We start from the raw sequence: 17,206 nt of genomic DNA, 5'->3' as shown, positions 1-17,206 counted from the left end.
ATGGATGCCGTTTTGTTTCCTGTTTTGTATAGGTAAATAATCTACTGACTGATGCTAAATGCTGACAGCTACTAACTGTTGCTACTGACAGCTGCTAAATGCTACGGACTGTATCGACTCTACTGGCTAAATGCTACTACTGCTGGCTAAGTGCTACTACTACTGGCTAAATGCTACTACTGCTGGCTAAGTGCTACTACTACTGGCTAAATGCTACTACTGCTGGCTAAGTGCCACTACTACTGACAGCTGCTAAATGCTACTGACTGTATGCTGCTAACTAATGACTAATGCTACCAGCTACGAGCTGTCTAAATTGACCATCTGGTGGCTGTTTGTCAATGACAGTGGAGTATTCGAGCGTTTGGATAGGATATCCTAAATAAATAACGTTCAAGCAAGAGTCTGAATTGTTTCCTTTGGTCCGGTATGAAACAGTTGATCGCCTGCACCCTTCCAATGGGGAGGTCTAGTTGACACTAGGGCTGTCTTAAATACTTCGAAGCTTCGAAGCTTCGTTCGATGGCACAAGCTTCGAACATAAAAAAAAAATCGAAGTTTAAAAAAAAATATATATATATATATATATATAATTTTCTTTTTCAAAAAAAATTCTTTTCTTCAATTTTTTTTTTTTACTTCGATTTGTGTGTGTGTGTGCGTGTGTGTGTGTGTGTGTGTGAGAACTACCCATCCCAGTTAGGACAGCCGAATCCCGTCCAATCTTTCGCCGTCGACTAAAGACTCACTTCTTCAACCATTATCTGAAATGATTAAAAAAAAAGAAAAAAAAAATCTAACCGTGACTAACCTTACTGTCATGCACTTTTCCTAATAAACTAACCTACACTGTAACACGCAACACTTTGATAAACATTGTTACTCAGCTGATAGAGTTGTACCCTTCTTGCTGTCTTGTCGTACAGAACTTGTAAGTCGCTTTGGATAAAAGCGTCAGCTAAATGTAAGTGTGTGTGTGTGTGTGTGTGTGTGCGCGCGCGCGCGCGCGCACGCACGCACGCACGCACATGGGGCCATTGGGTGGGGCCGGGGGACAAATACACTGGAGGAAAGTAACCCAGCTCAGCACTGCCCAAATTATATCATCACTATTGCCTGTTTGAAGGATATCATCCTCAAATACATATACACATACATGCCTTGTAGAATTCCACACATAAGAAAGAAAGATACTGGGATGAATAAACAAAATAGGAAATACAATTTAGATAAGGTGCTACTGAGATGTTTTGGTGAGTTCTTTGTTTTTTTGTGGAAGTTGCCCTTCTTAAAAATGCATGAACATTCACTGATAATTGGTCTGTAGTGGAGTCTACAAGGTCTACATTGCCGGACCATGTAGAATCCGGACCTTGTAGACTGACATAATTCTGTGCATAGTTTAGTCTACACAGGCCATATTTCAAATAATCAAAATCTTACTTCATTCATCTTAAACATTCTTGATTTGGGGGATTGGTAGTTCCCATGAAATCTGAAGTTGTTCAAACGACAACAGCGATCCACCTTGAATTAAATCACACAGCCGAGTGAAACCTTGTTGGCTCAGTCACGAAAGGGGCTACTTAATTAATTAATTAATCCAACCCACTTTATTTATAGAGCACATTTAAAAACAACAAAGTTTATGAAAGTGCTGTGCAAGTCCCACAACATAAGATAAAAAAAAAAATAATAATAAAAAAAAAAAAATCCGAAGCTTCGAATTAAAATCGAAGCTCGGCCCCGAAGCTTCGATTGCCAAAAAAAGCTTCGAAGGTCAGCCCTAGTTGACACATTGACGGTGACTGCTAGATAATTGGACAATTATTTACCGTGCGCGGCCGCCAAGAGACGGACGGACGGACGGAACGCAGAGGGAAGTGCCCGCGTGGGATATCGAACCAACGTCGAGGTGGGACCGAGACGGAGGGATATACACACCAGGGTTTCCGTTAGAAAAAATTGTTGCCGGCCTCAGTGTCCGGTAGATTTCAATCTACCGGTCAAATGAGAGAAATTCCGGTCAGAGTTTATTGAGCTTAAAAACAATTGATAGGCAAAAGAATGACAACAAAACAAAAGAATGACATCATCAAGGCATGTAGATTTATAATATTTTTACTTAAAACTAGGCTACTTTTGCGTATAAAGTCATTATATTCCAAATAAAATAAGTCCCGAGACTCGTGCTGCTGCCGACTTTAAATCAAATAGGTGTCTGTGGGCAGTCGCCCGACATTAATAAACAACAGTCTGTTATAATCACATTTTTATGAGCTAACGAATTCCGTTATATTGGACATTTGTATTAATTATATCAAGCGAAGAACTGAGAAATTTGGCAGAGAGAGACGGCAACATTATCGTGGGTTTGCGTGACGACTCTCTCTCTCGCCACCTCCCAATGACTTATTTGCGAGAGTATGTCGATGCAGAGCAGCAGATTCAGCTGTTATTGGCTCTTTTCTGGGGACCGCACAGCAGCGCCCCCCACCCAACATTGAATTGCAAATGGCTGAATTGGAGTACTGCTGGAGTACTGCACTGTGCTGCTGCTGCTCCGGCTCTGCAGCTTCACAAAAGTTCGCACACCAGCACTAAGCTCTCGCTGACAATGTCGTTGTCATTATTAGAAGCAAGCAACGATGAAACAAATGTAATGATTGTTTCGTTCATCGCATAGGCTATTTAATTTTAGCCTATTTTAATACAATTCAAATAATCAAATTGTGCTTAGACTCAGGGAATTATTTTCACCGGACATTAAGACCGGAGAGATTAAATATGTCGGACTTCAACAGATTTTGCCGGTCAAATACCGGTAATTACCGGCTAACGGAAACGCTGATACACACGACGTGGTACATCGGGAGGACGCAGTCAACTCAAGGGAAGTGAAAACGCTGATGTTTTTTTTTTACTTTTTCTCCCCTTTTTCTATTTTTTCTCCCTTTCCCCAATTTCGTATTGTCCAGTTCTACCCTCCCCTGTCTCGACCGCTGTTAGGCCATGCCTCCCACAAGCCGGCTGCAATGTGGACGAAGCCTTGCATCACGTGTCCCCTCCGGTACTTGAGGAGGCAGCCGTCGCATCTTTTCACCTGTACAGCGCGATCTCTCAGCGGCAAGGGTCTGCGTGGGAGGGACACGCTGCCCTCGTCGCTTCCTGATTCCACTGCGCAGGCGCACCAACCGACCTGTAGGAGTCGCTGTCCACAACGTCGGATCCCGACCCACCAGCTTCCCACCCCCTAATACTGCCAATTGTATTAGTATGAACGACCAGCCAAGCTGGTAGGAACGCCGAGAGCTGGGCTCGAACCCAGCATCTCCTGCGTTGGTGGCGAGCGCCTTGCCCACTGCGCCACCTAGCCGCCCCCTTGAAAACGCTGATGTTGACTGCTTTCTGTGTTGGAATTGCCGTATTTCAGTGATGCTAACTCTGCTAGCCGCTAGCCAACCAAATGCTAACTCGGCTAGCCGCTAGCCAACCAATGCTGACTCTGCTAGCTGCTAGCCAACCAAATGCTAACCTTACTAGCTGCTTGCCAACCAGGGAAGGAAGCTAGCATGGTTAGCTAATTGACTATCCAACTAAATGCTAACCCTGCTAGCTGCTTGCCAACCAGGGAAGGAAGCTAGCGTGGCAAGCTAAATGACTTTACCACGCCAATAGGCTTTGCTCGTCGTATAGCAATACCGACCAGCCAAGCATCAACGCAGGCTGTTATATATTATTGCTCTTTCACGCCGTGGACAATATCATTGATACACCAACGCCTTGGCTGTGTTGAACCTACCTATTATATATTATATGTGAATCGCTCATTCACGCCGTGGACAGTATTGTTGATGCACCAATGCCTGTAGCTGTGCCTCAACCTACCTATTATATATCAAGTCAAGTCAAGAGTTTTATTTGTCACAGCATACGAGTATACAATGAAATGCGGGTGGTCTTGCCCGCAACAATGTGCAATACAGTGGGTACAACATATAATAGAATCCAATACAAAAAAAAAATTGCAATAACAGGTAACAGGTAACATGGTGTGACATCAAAATCGGTATCTGTACATAGTTATTTACAGAGCATATAGGACATGCTAGGTAGCTTTGGTAGTGCAATACACTGTTACTGTTGCTAATACTGATTTAAAGTGGCTTTTCCTTTTGGCAATAAGTGTGAGTGTGTGCGCATGAGTGTGTGCCCGCTCATGTTGAAGTGTTAAAGTGGCTGCTAGTGTGTGAGTCGTGTGTGTGCTCATGTGTGCTTATGTGTGGATAGTTCAGTGTTCTGTGGTACTCAATGTTCATTGTTCAGGACTCTGATGGCCTGGGGGAAGAAGCTAAGCCTCTCTGTCCTAGTAGCTGGGGTTCGCAGGCGTCTGCCTGACCTCAGCAGCTGAAACAGGCTGTTATTGGGGTGGTGGGGGTCTTTCATTATTCTGCAGGCTCTGGATTTGCACCTCTTGTTGTATAGAACCTGCAGGGGAGGTAGTGCAATACCCGTGGTACGCTCGGCTGAGCGCACCACTCTCTGTAGGGCCTTCTTGTCCTGTGCCGTGCTGTTTCCATACCAGGCAGTGATGTTTCCGGTCAGGATGCTCTCTACAGCTCCTGAGTAGAAGGACTGGAGTATCTTCCCCGATACTCTGAACTTCCTTAACTGTCTCAGGTGGTAGAGGCGCTGTTTCGCCTTCTTTACTACTGTGTCTATGTGTGTTGACCATGTCAGGTCCTCTGAGATGTGGACCCCCAGGTACTTAAAGCTGCTCACCCTGTCCACGGTAGCCCCGTTAATCATCAGTGGTGTGTGCGTCTCCTGCTGTCCTCTCCTATAATCCACGATCAGCTCCTTGGTTTTACCAATGTTCAGGAGCAGGCTGTTGTCCTGGCACCAGCGTTCCAGTACCTCAACCTCCTCCCGGTAGGCCTTCTCGTCGTTGTCCGAGATCAGTGAATCGCTCTTTAACGCCATGGACATTATTGTTGGCACCAACGCTTTAGCTGTGCCTCAACCTACCTATTATATATTATATGTGAATTGCTCATTCACGCCGTGGACAATATTGTTGACGCACCAATGCCTGTAGCTGTGCCTCAACCTACCTATTATATATTATATGTGAATCGCTCATTCACGCCGTGGACAGCCTGTAGCTGTGCCTCAACCTACCTATTATGTGAATCGCCTTCACGCCGTGGACTGTACTGTTGATGCACTGACGTTAAGGAACTGTGCTTCAACCTACCCTTCTTCTAATTGCTCATCCACATCGTGGACTGTGCTACGAGCAGCAAGTGTGCTAACTGTGTAGCTGTACTTCAGACTGTTTACTCCATTATCACTGCTGCCTGCGACCAGTAACCCAGCCGTGAAAGGAGCTCCAGCGAGGGCATACGGCTGACTGGGGCAAGATGGAGGGCATAGATGTGGACGAGCTGAAGAAGACGCGTACTGCGGCGCAGTCGGCTTTCACAAAGAGAGCAAACCAAGTAGCAGACAATATTGACACTGCATTGCCAGCCGAGTTAATCAGTGACAGGAAAGCTCTCCAAACAGAGTTCGCCAAGCTCGTCGATGCTACAGGGGACTATGTTGAAGCATTGGAGGAGACTGTGTAGGAGCATTGATTGACCTCGCCTCCGACACCAACTATATCACTCACAGAGCTGCCAAGAGACTCGGGCTGACCGGCGAGCCAATCACACTGGTCGTGTACGGTGTTGGGAAGATGGCAGTCAAAGTCGATACCAAGAGGTATGTGGTGGCGATAAAAGTATGGACCCCGAAGGGGACCTTGAGGTCCCACGAAATGCTCTGCTATGGCCTTGAGGACATTGCCAAGGTGGACCGAGTGGTGGACTCTAAGCAGCTGGAGCTGTTCTTCCCACGTGTCCAGCCAGGAGAACTGACCCGGCCCAAAACCATCGACCTGCTCATCAGCGCCCGGGAAGGTCGCTTAGTCCCACAAAGAGTGGGGAGAGTCGGCGATCTGGTGCTGTGGGACGGCCCACTGGGCAAGACTGAGTGGTGCGCATCCGGACCTCTTTGAGGAGGTAGAGTTGATGGCATGCCAGTCATTGACCAACTTCGCGCACTCCATGGGGACGACGGCCGTCGGAGTGAAGAAGCACCTCGCGATAGATCTGACCGAGAGGGACTGCCCGCCTGGAGTGAAGGAGCAACCAGCATCACTCCCTAACGACCATAGAATCTCACAGTCGGCACTCCTGAGAACGGCGACGCCTCAGGAGGGACCTCGCGTGGCGTTGAGCCTACACCAGACAGACCCGGTCTGGTCAAGGTGGGAGGCGTAACACCACAGAGGCGAGACCAAAGACACTGTTCCAAAGGCACCTCAAGAGGGGCCTTAAGTGGAAGGAAGCCCACACCAGGCAGGCCCGGTCTGGTCAAGGTGGGAGGCACAACGCCACGGAGGCGAGACCAAAGACACTGTTCCAAAGGCACCTCAAGAGGGGCCTTAAGTGGAAGGAAGCCCACACCAGGCAGGCCCGGTCCAGCAAAAATGGAGGCGTTGACGGGCAAGGAACGCCAAAACGCATTCGATGAACTATGCCTAGCTGCGCAGGAAGGCGTAGAGTTCCCTGCAACCACCCGGGACAGGCTTGTGGTCCACAAAGACAAATACACCAAACCCTTGCTGTACCACGGCCGAGTCCAAACCATGGCCAAAGAATGGCCCGGAGTGGCCTTGCTTCCCTACAGGGAGTGGGTCAGAGTTCTCCTGGCAGGAGAAGCCCACATGGCCAACCACAAGGACGTTGCTGAAACCCTCTCACAATTGAGGAACAATGTCCGAATCAAGGATGTCGAAAGTCGCCTGTTTCTGGCACAATCAAGGACGTCTTAAGTCGCCTGTTTCTGGCACAATCAAGGATGTCGAAAATCGCCTGTTTCTGGCATAATTGAGGACGCCGAGGATTGCCTGTTTCTGGCACAACTGAGGACGTCGAGAATCACCCGTTGCCGACATAACTTACGTAGTTTTCACGGACGCTCGTTCTATCTACTGTAGATAGAACGAGAGTTGTATCTTTTGTTTCCCTTTAAATATAAGTCCATTTGTATGGGTAGAACAATTTGTATGGTTTGGGTAGTTTTCTGAGCCCTTACGGCCAGAATACTAGGTGGAGGTGGAGAATTATCCAGCGCCCTTCCTACAGAGATATTATTATTATTATCATTATTATAGAGGCACTTATTATTTATCATCTGGTGCCACCTAGTGGGCGTTTACTGCAGACTGTGGGACGCCAGGAGAGATATGTGGGCAGGTGAGGCTGATTCAGCGTCTGTGTGACGCACTATTTAAGAGACACACGTAGCCATAGGCCTGTAATGAGAAAAGCCCTGTGGGCGATCTAACTGGCTAACGGTACGTTGCATTGTATTATCTCTTGTATGCACTGACTCTGTTCATACCTATCATTTATGTATGCATAGCACATGTGGCTAATGGATGCCGTTTTGTTTCCTGTTTTGTATACAGTAGGTAAATAATCTACTGACCGATGCTAAATGCTGACAGCTACTAACTGTTGCTACTGACTGCTGCTAAATGCTACTGACTATCGACTCTACTGGCTAAATGCTACTACTGCTGGCTAAGTGCTACTACTACTGGCTAAATGATATTACTGCTGGCTAAGTGCTACTACTACTGGCTAAATGCTACTGACTGTATCGACTCTACTGGCTAAATGCTACTACTGCTGGCTAAGTGCTACTACTACTGGCTAAATGCTACTACTGCTGGCTAAGTGCTACTACTACTGGCTAAATGCTACTACTGCTGGCTAAGTGCCACTACTACTGACAGCTGCTAAATGCTACTGACTGTATGCTGCTAACTAATGACTAATGCTACCAGCTACGAGCTGTCTAAATTGACCATCTGGTGGCTGTTTGTCAATGACAGTGGAGTATTCGAGCGTTTGGATAGGATATCCTAAATAAATAACGTTCAAGCAAGAGTCCGAATTGTTTCCTTTGGTCCGGTATGAAACAGTTTATCGCCTGCACCCTTCCAATGGGGAGGTCTAGTTGACACATTGATGGTGACTGCTAGATAATTGGACAACCACAATACCCAGTTTAATCACTATTGCACTTTACTGTTACATGTGCACTCTGGTTGATGCCAAACTTCTTTTCATTGCACTGTGCTTGTGTTGTATGATGACAATAAATTTGAATCTACCGCACGGATGAGCCCTGTTCCCGTCTCCATGGTGCTAAGGCGGGTGTCTCCGATCTTCAGGGCGAGGATCTGGGCGCCAGGGGCAACACCGTTGCGCTCTGGCTCTTCTGGGAAGTAACCGGCAGCGATACTGGCTACATGTGTCCCGTGAGCCCCTTGGGAAAAACAAACCAAAAAACACTAGAACCAGACACATTGAAACATACAAAAAGAGCTCAACAATCAGGACACGTTTTCTTTGGAATGCATCCTTAAGTGTATAAAAAAGGAGCTCAGCGATGACAACATTTTCTTTGGAATGCCTCACCTCCACTGGTGACAATGCAGAGAGTGTTTCCCTCGTCGTAAACATTTATGGAGTAGTTGAGCATCTCAGCGTTTCCCAGAGAGGTGTACTCCTGAGTCTCTTTGTAGGAGCCCAGGACAGTACACTGCGACAGCTCACCACTCTCTGAAGTGTCCACTACAGCCCTACAGGAAGACAAACAGAGGAGTGACTCTACATTATCTTTCAAAAAGCAGGTAAAAAGAGTAACGCAGACTGCCAAATATAACTTTCAGATTCATGAGCAACTGTTTAACATCTACTGCTGCCCTACGAACGCAATGATTTCCCATCTCATGTACTGTATGACTAGCTGGACCCATGCAAAAAACACAACCATGACACCCATTCTCTCTCTGTATAAGCAGGCCCTCAAGGTGCTGGACCAAAAACCATATACTTACCACCACTGTCACATCCTCAGCAAGTACAGAATCCTCAACTGGGAAAACCTGACAAAATACACCGATGCCTGCCCAGTGCCTACTGTTCAAGATCTTAAATGGCAAGGCCCCTCCACCTCTCAGTACTTTTGTCAAACAAAAAACATCTCATAATAGGTCCACAAGATCTACCCAGAGAGGGGACTGTACTGTGCCATTTAGGTCCAGCTCCTTCAGTCAGTCCTGTTTTGCACTCAGTTCTGGAACATCCTACCAACTGAAATAAGACACTGTGCTACCTACCACACCTTTAAAAAAAAAACTCAAGACCTGGTTATTAACCAATCAAACATGTGATCACTTTTAATCAGTTCATTGTGTATTTTGTTATTGCTTTTACTATTATGTTGGATTTTGTTGTAAATACTGTGTTTTACTTTTAATGCTTCCATTCTAGGTGTATGCACGGTCTTATAACATCTTGCCAAAAGGACTACAGTTGCGAATTAGCCAGCTGGCTAAAACTGACAACATTTACAGAAATGTTGATTAATGTGTACTGTCCTTTTTTAAATAAACTGAAACTGAGTCACGCGTGTGACAAGTCCATCAAATCAAACCGAAGAACCAAGGAAACTATAAAAGAAATAAGAGTCATTCCGTCAGAACACCAGCATTCTATGCACTGCTTGGTGCCAGTTCTAGTATTGAAGCCTATGGGAGATGCATGGAGAAGCTAAATATAAAAGCTATTTAAAAAAAAATATACATCAACCATGCAAATTGCTGATGATTCTGACATCTGACATCCAGGGGCAACAGTGGCTCCTTGCATGGTTGCCTCTGCCGTCGATGTGTGAATTTGTGAGTGAATGGGTAAATGTGAGGAACATGTAAAGCATTTTGGATAAAATCTCTATATAAATGCACCATTTACCATCCGAGGTAATAACCCGTTTAAATGGTCATAAACGAGGAGATGGCATTACCATTTAACTCAATGTAGGCCGAACTGAAGGTTTTCACACTTCTGTGTTCACGCGCTACAGTGATGACCCTTCCTTCTTTTATAGTTTTTCTTGTGAAGAACCAGGAAGTAGCTTTACGTGTGTCATGAATATCAACTATAGGATAAAAATGATGGTTGTTAATATCACCTATTTTTTCTATATAGGAAGGATTATGGATACATATAGGGTTGTTAATATCACCTATAGGATACATATTAGGGTTGTGAATATCACCTATTTATTACATGGCGTTTTAACATTCGCCAAAATGCTTGATTGTGATTGGTCAATAGCACTCGGTTGCCCCTGACAGCGGTCAGTTATTTCTCGATAACTGTTGTGAAGGGCCAGATTAAACCGAATATATATATTTATTTATATATATATATTTAATTGTATTTGTATATTCTCTAATATTCCCTGATATCCCTTGTATATTCCTTGTACAATATGCATTGAATATCCATTCTAGCCTACTGAACATCCCATAATAGTCTCCATTCTACTATTGGTCGAGACCTTGGTGCCAGGCTGCCATACCCCTCAGACCCAGTTCAAACGTACCGCTCGACATGTACGAACAAGTCCTAGTTCCGCGTAGGAATTTGGCTACCGCACCACTAATGGGACTATTTGTTCATAGTGCGTATATATACTGCGCTACTAAAGTAGGACTTTCTTTTCAGTCCAGTTTCTTACCCTCCAATAGAGTCACAGACGTAAAGCCTCCCCGCGATGCCACGTGTGGGAGTAAGGCCAAGTTCGGCCTACCATCGGTATTGAGACATCGTGTATATTAATATTTGAATAGTCATATTTGGCACTATATCGTCGAGTTGGACGTAGTCTTTTAAGCTAATAATAGTCTGTTAATATATAGTGCTTCGTGCGGTGAGAATACTACCGTAGTCAGTACCCCATCGTTTCGGGCAGAGAACTGGCTGCTTACCCAGGGTGGTTGACCCTATGTGAAGCTGCACCCGAGGAGCCCCAGAGCCGACGAGCGAGTGGACCTGTATACCGGATTATTCTACCGACGACAGCCCGCCTTCCCAGGCACGGATTATGCTTTGGATACTTTGATTATTCTATGGATAAAGACCCCCGACACTACCGTGTGTTGGAACCCCCCCCCCTGGAGAGGACGCAAGGTGAGGAGACGCTCTGCAAGACGAGGTCTCTCCACATCTCTCCCCCGTGGACCGGAGAGAGCCGGCCCACAAAGAGTCCACCTGCTTTCATCTGTGGTCCAAGGATCGCCGGCGCATTGAACGGCACTACAGTGGGTTCACCTGGGATACCCTTGGCCGGACGAGGCAGCTGGATTCTACCCCCCCCCCCCCCCTCCTACTCCTGTCGGCTTACAAGCGACCGGATTAACCCCCTCTAGTGTATCCAGCCTATAATCATTAAAGTATCATTGCTGTTATTCCTTAACTATTCCAGGTCGTATATCTACCACCTGCGCCATCAGAGATTGGACATTATCTATTGATATACCGACGAATACTCCTTGCCATAAAAGTGCATACTATTTCAATTCATAAATGTAATTAAGTGATTAAGTGCTTATTCTACACACCATCGCTGTGTAGGAAATAAAGACCTGTTTCTAATTCGTACATTTGTGTTGGATCCGTTTCATCTACGTGAGAGTGTTCATGATAATATATTTATGCCGTGTACTGGGTGGCCGAATATTAAGTACAAAGGTAGTGGTAGTAAGTATCATATCTAGTAATACAGTCAGGGAATTGTACCCCTCAGTTACAATTGGTCCTTCGAGCCGGAGGGTAATTAGTGTAATATTAATATAGTGTTATTAATATTGAAATGGCCTATGATGAACACTCCACGAAACGATCCTCCTAACCAACGCCCGCAGCGCGAACGACGGCTCCCTCAGTACTTAGAGGCTTACGCTGTCAGTCAACAACCTAGTCTTCTACTAACAGTAAACGCGGTAAAACTAGAAAGTAAAAGTATGTCTAACCCCAACGCCCAGACTACCCCGACCATAGAGGCCCCTACGGGCTCTAATGTAACTGACCAAGTTCACGGTGGGGACCAGTGGGAACCAGACATGACTTCACACCCCGCCAGTACTGAAGAAGTAGTCCCCGATGAGTCCCGGGAGGAATACAACGCTACCGAGAGAGAACTCGGCACGGAAGAAGACGGGGAGAGCACCGTGGAGATAGAGCTCCAAGGCTCCGCAAGGAGTACCCCGAGGGAAGGCTCTCCTATACAACCGCCTTCTCCCAGCGAGGCAGAGAGGACCCTACAGCAGGCATTCCTCGTCAGCCTGAAAGCCTCTACTGAACGCGATAGACTCCAGGGTGAACGCGATCGATTGCAGCTACAGCAACGGAGCGAAGAAGAGCGAATACGCCTGGAAATAAGACGCATTCAGATGGAAGAGAATGTGGCCCGATACCGAGCAGACAGCCAGCGAGCAGCTGCTGGTGCTCTACGGGACGCAGAGCGCGACAGACAGCAAGCGCAACTAATAGAACAGCTGATCAGACGGACAACACCCTCTCCCTCCGCCAGAGGCTCCAGGAACTCGTCTAGACACACCTCCAGGGCGGCATCCCCTAGCCGAGTAAACAACCCTGAACTTGACCAACAGACGAGGTCTATACCCCCCACAGACCACCTCCCCCCACCGGTCCAAGCGAGACCTAGCAACCGGGAAGGAGCAGCATATCCTGTGGAGAGGCTAAACCAGAGACTACAAGCACTGGATGACCTAACTGAAGACGAAGAGGAAGAGGAGGAGAACCGCGCCCGAAGACAGCACAGTACTCTACCGGACCAGGAGGTCCGGTACAGCCCAGGCTATACTCCCGCGGAGCTGCGCTACAGACCCCCGACGCTATACACGGGTGAGCACGACGCACGACCCGCACCGAGGAACAGCACCTGGACAAGCGGGCCATGGTACACTGCCGGTACCAGCCCATACCAAGGAGCGGGAGGAGACTCGCCTAGGAGGCCTCCCCCCCAACGCTCGCCGATGTATCCACAGTCAGCGTCATACATTGGCACGCCTATGGTACCCAACTTCACCCAAGAGAACCGGGCCCAGTATACAGAACTCCGCATGTGTCTGGAGACCATGTTGGTGGATGTATTGGATGAACGCCACAAATACGCCATCCTACTGCAGCACTTAAAGGTGCCCCGCGCACATAATATAGCGCTCGCCTACGCGACTTCCACCACCCCATACACAGCAGCGCTGGTAGCATTGGACCAGAGGTATGGGCGCATATGGGATTACGTGATCCAGGAGATCCGACACATCGACCGCTTACCCCCAGCAATAGACAATCGAGCACTGGACGACCTGTCCATCAGAGTGCAGTCCCTGGTAGGGATGTTGGGAGCGCAAAGAGAGAAGGGGAAGTATGAACTTTACGCCAACTCAAATGTGGAAAGGATCCTGGAGAAGCTGCCGCCCGCTCGTCAGGAGCGCTTTAGGCGGCAGAGGGACCACAGAGACCCGAATGGCCCCGAACCGAACCTCCTCGATCTAGCAGACTTCCTGGCGAGAGAAGTCAGCAGCCTACGGCTAGATACATTCGGACGGAGCACCCCTGGCTCCAGAGAAGGAACCAGACGACTAAATGATGGAAGAAGATCGGTGACTGTGATGCACCAATCGGAGTCAGTACCGAGCAGCAGGAGCCACAGTACCCCCTCCAGAACGGAGAAGTGGAAGATAGTGTGCCCCTACTGTGAGAAAGAACACTGGCTAGCGCAATGTGACTCCTTCCCCAAGCTGAACGCGGAGGAAGCAGGTCAATGGATAAAGTCCAACAAGCGCTGTTTTCGCTGTGCGCGCTCACACATGGCAGCCGAATGCCGCTTAAAGAAAAGGTGCACCAAGTGCGATGGAGCCCATCTGGACATACTTCACGACAGTAACAGACGGCGCCCTTCACCTGCACCATCCAGCCGCAAAGCGAGCGTCATGTACATCGATCCCGCCAGCAGCAGTGGAGCCCGAGTACTCCTAAAAGTAGTGCGTGTGACACTAAGCTACCAGAATAAAGTCCTGGACACTTACGCCGTCCTCGATGACGGGTCAGAGAAGACCCTGCTGCTCGCCTCCGCTGCGGCCCAGCTAGGGCTGCGGGGAAGCGAAACCCAAATGACAATTCGGACAATAAGACGAGATTTGAAGACGATAAAGGGCGAGAATGTCTCATTCTCTATCGCAGCAAGCGGCCAGCCTGAGCGACGGTACCAGATTGCAGACGCTTTCACCAGCCAAGAAATAGAACTGTCGCGGTACACATACCCCGTCGCCAAGCTGATGGAGAAATATGCACATCTGCGCAAGTTACCGATCCCGCTCATAGACAATGCTATGCCGACCCTGTTGATAGGCTCCGACCATGCAGACCTCATTGTCCCGATAGACCGGGTTCATACCGGACCCCGAGGCTGTCCTGCAGCAGTCGAGACCCGTTTGGGATGGACTCTCCAAGGCCCGCTCGCCAAATCTCTCAACCGAAGTACAGCCACTAGATGTCTCCACTCCCGAGTCACAGAGGGAGAAACCGCACTCCTGCAACACGTAGAGCGGCTATGGAGCTTGGAACAAATGCCCTTTAAGAATGGAAAGAAAGACATTCGCTCTAAAGATGACATTTACGCCATTCACCTCCTCGAGACAGGGACCAAGAGAGTCCCGGTCAACGGCGTGTTGAGATACGCCACGCCACTCCTGCGGCGAGAAGGAATGCCTACTTTCCACGCCAAGACAGACGCCATAGAACGGTACCTGCTGAACACGGAGCGGCGCTTAGCCAAGAACCCCGCCCAAGAGAGTGTATACCGCGCTGAGATTGAGAAGCTCATCACAGCGGGACACGTCACAAAGATGGACATTAAAGAGGCTGACCAGACCACTGAATCGTGGTACGTGCCCCACCACAAGGTCCATCACAACGGTAAAGACCGCATAGTATTTAACTGCAGCTACCAGATCGGATCCCAAAATCTGAATAAAGAGTTACTGCCCGGTCCCACACTCGGCCCCTCCCTACTCGGCGTTCTACTCCGCTTCCGCCAGGAAAAGGTGGCCATCAGCGGGGACATTAAAGGAATGTTCCTGCAGGTGAGATTAGTAGAGGCGGACAAGCCCCTGTTACGGTTCCTATGGAGAGAGAAGCCAGGAGATGAGCACCCAGCCATCTACCAATGGGAAGTCCTCCCCTTCGGAACGACGTGCAGCCCCTGCTGTGCGACATTTGCACTACAGAAACATGTAGCAGAGGACCCAGCAGCGGACGAAGAGATCTACACAGCATTTGTCCTCGCCCGCTCGAGAATAGCCCCACGCAAGCAACAATCTATCCCACGTCTAGAGCTCTGCGCAGCCCTAGCCGGAGCGCACCTAGCCACGCTCATCCAACGTGAGCTCACCATACCGGTGTCTAGAACAATCCTGTGGTCAGATTCCACGACGGTACTCGCCTGGATCAAATCGGACTCATGCAAGTACAAAGTCTTCGTGGGAGTCAGAGTCACCGAGATTCAAGACCTAACCGAAGAGTTAACCGGAGAAACAGAGTGGCGCTACGTTGATACAAAACAGAACCCAGCTGACGTCATCACCCGGGGGATGCCCCTGGATGACCTCACCCGTCGCAATGTCTACAGTGACGGCCCCGCATTCCTAAGACTCCCGGAAGGACAGTGGCCCATGCCTATCCCGAGGGAAGCAAGTCCAGAGGAGGTGGAAATTAAGAAGTCTGTGTTCTGTGGATTGAGCACCGTAGCCTCCACCGACCCTAACATAAACGATTGCACGTCCATAGAGAGTGCACAACAAAGAACATTCCTGCGGTACCACCCGGAGTGCAAGTCCCCCGCTGATATGTCAGCAGCTAACTACGAGGAAGCAGAATTGCTTCTACTGCAGCGAGCCCAGAGAGACTCGTTCCCCGATGAATTGGCCTGTCTACAGGGAGGAAAGCCCGTCCCATCCGACAGCAGATTAATTCACCTGGCCCCCGAGAGCGACGCTCATACCCTCATCAGAGTGGGTGGTCGCCTACGCAGAGCCCCCAATCTACCGGATGACATTAAATACCCGATCGTACTGAACAGCCGACACAAGGTCACAGAGCTGATTATAAAGAAATACGATGAGGATGTACATCACGCAGGAGCAGAAAGAGTCTTCGCGGAAATCAGACGTCGTTACTGGATCCTACAAGGAAGAGAGGCGGTACGACGCTTCCAACGAACATGTCTAGACTGCCGCAAGTGGCGCGCGCAGCCCAGCATACCAAGGATGGCTGACCTTCCTCCATGTCGCCTCCGAATCGGTGACAAGCCATTCCACTCAACGGGTATGGACTGCTTTGGCCCGCTGCACATAAAGAAAGGAAGAGGAACCGAGAAGCGGTGGGGTATTGTATTCAAATGCATGACCACCAGAGCGATACACATCGAGCTTCTCCCGACCATGAGCACAGACTCATTCCTTATGGCCTTCCGTAGATTCATATCACGGAAAGGAAGACCGTCTACCCTATTGTCCGATCATGGGACAAACTTTAAAGGCGGCGAAAGAGAGCTGAGAGAGAGCTTCCAAGCTATGGGCCCAGAACTTAAGACCCACCTCGCTCCAGCACAGGTTGATTTCCAATTCAACCCCCCAAACGCACCCCACTTCGGTGGCACTTGGGAACGAGAAGTGCGCTCCATAAAGACAGCCCTGTACGCAGTACTTGGGGCCCAGACTGTGGCGGAAGAAGTCCTAATGACAGTCCTCACGGAGATTGAGGGAGTACTTAACTCGAAGCCCCTCGGATATGTCTCCAGTGATGTGGCGGATATCGACCCAGTTACCCCCAACACACTCCTGATGGGGCGGCTAGATCCCACATTACCCCAGACAATGTACCGGCCTGAAGAAGCGAACGGCCGACGAATGTGGAGGTACAGCCAAGTATTAGCCGACAAGTTTTGGAACAGTTTCCTACTGCACTACCTACCGTCTCTACAGACCCGCCAGAAGTGGGTAAAGGAGAGAGACAATTTGACAGAAGGAACAGTCGTCATGATTATTGATCAATCACTGCCCAGAGCTATGTGGCCGGCCGGCCGCGTAAGCAAAGTGATCACCGGTGCCGACGGCAAGGTCCGAGCAGCTGAAGTGCTCGTCCAGGGTCGCACTTACACCCGTCCCGTGGCAAGGCTCATAGAGCTGCCTCGACTCCCAGACACAATCGAT

General features: G+C 48.7%; 1 protein-coding gene across 2 annotated transcripts in view; it reads right to left on the bottom strand.

Annotated features, from left to right (window-relative positions):
- tpp2 (tripeptidyl peptidase 2) overlaps positions 1 to 17,206 on the bottom strand; it is a 97,155-nt gene that overhangs the window by 62,750 nt on the left and 17,199 nt on the right. For both annotated transcript variants that reach the window (XM_084338242.1, XM_084338243.1), the window contains exons 6-7: positions 8,538 to 8,701; positions 8,231 to 8,385 (exon numbers count right to left, since the gene is read on the bottom strand). In XM_084338242.1, coding sequence (XP_084194368.1) covers positions 8,231 to 8,385; positions 8,538 to 8,701 — 319 coding nt within the window. The remainder of the gene's footprint in view (positions 1 to 8,230; positions 8,386 to 8,537; positions 8,702 to 17,206) is intronic.

Source organism: Notolepis coatsorum, assembly GCF_963971535.1.
Source record: "Notolepis coatsorum genome assembly, chromosome: 2".
NCBI classification, from domain to species: domain Eukaryota; kingdom Metazoa; phylum Chordata; class Actinopteri; order Aulopiformes; family Paralepididae; genus Notolepis; species Notolepis coatsorum.
Note: the sequence above shows the minus strand (reverse complement) of the source record. Positions and strands in the feature narration are given on the sequence as shown.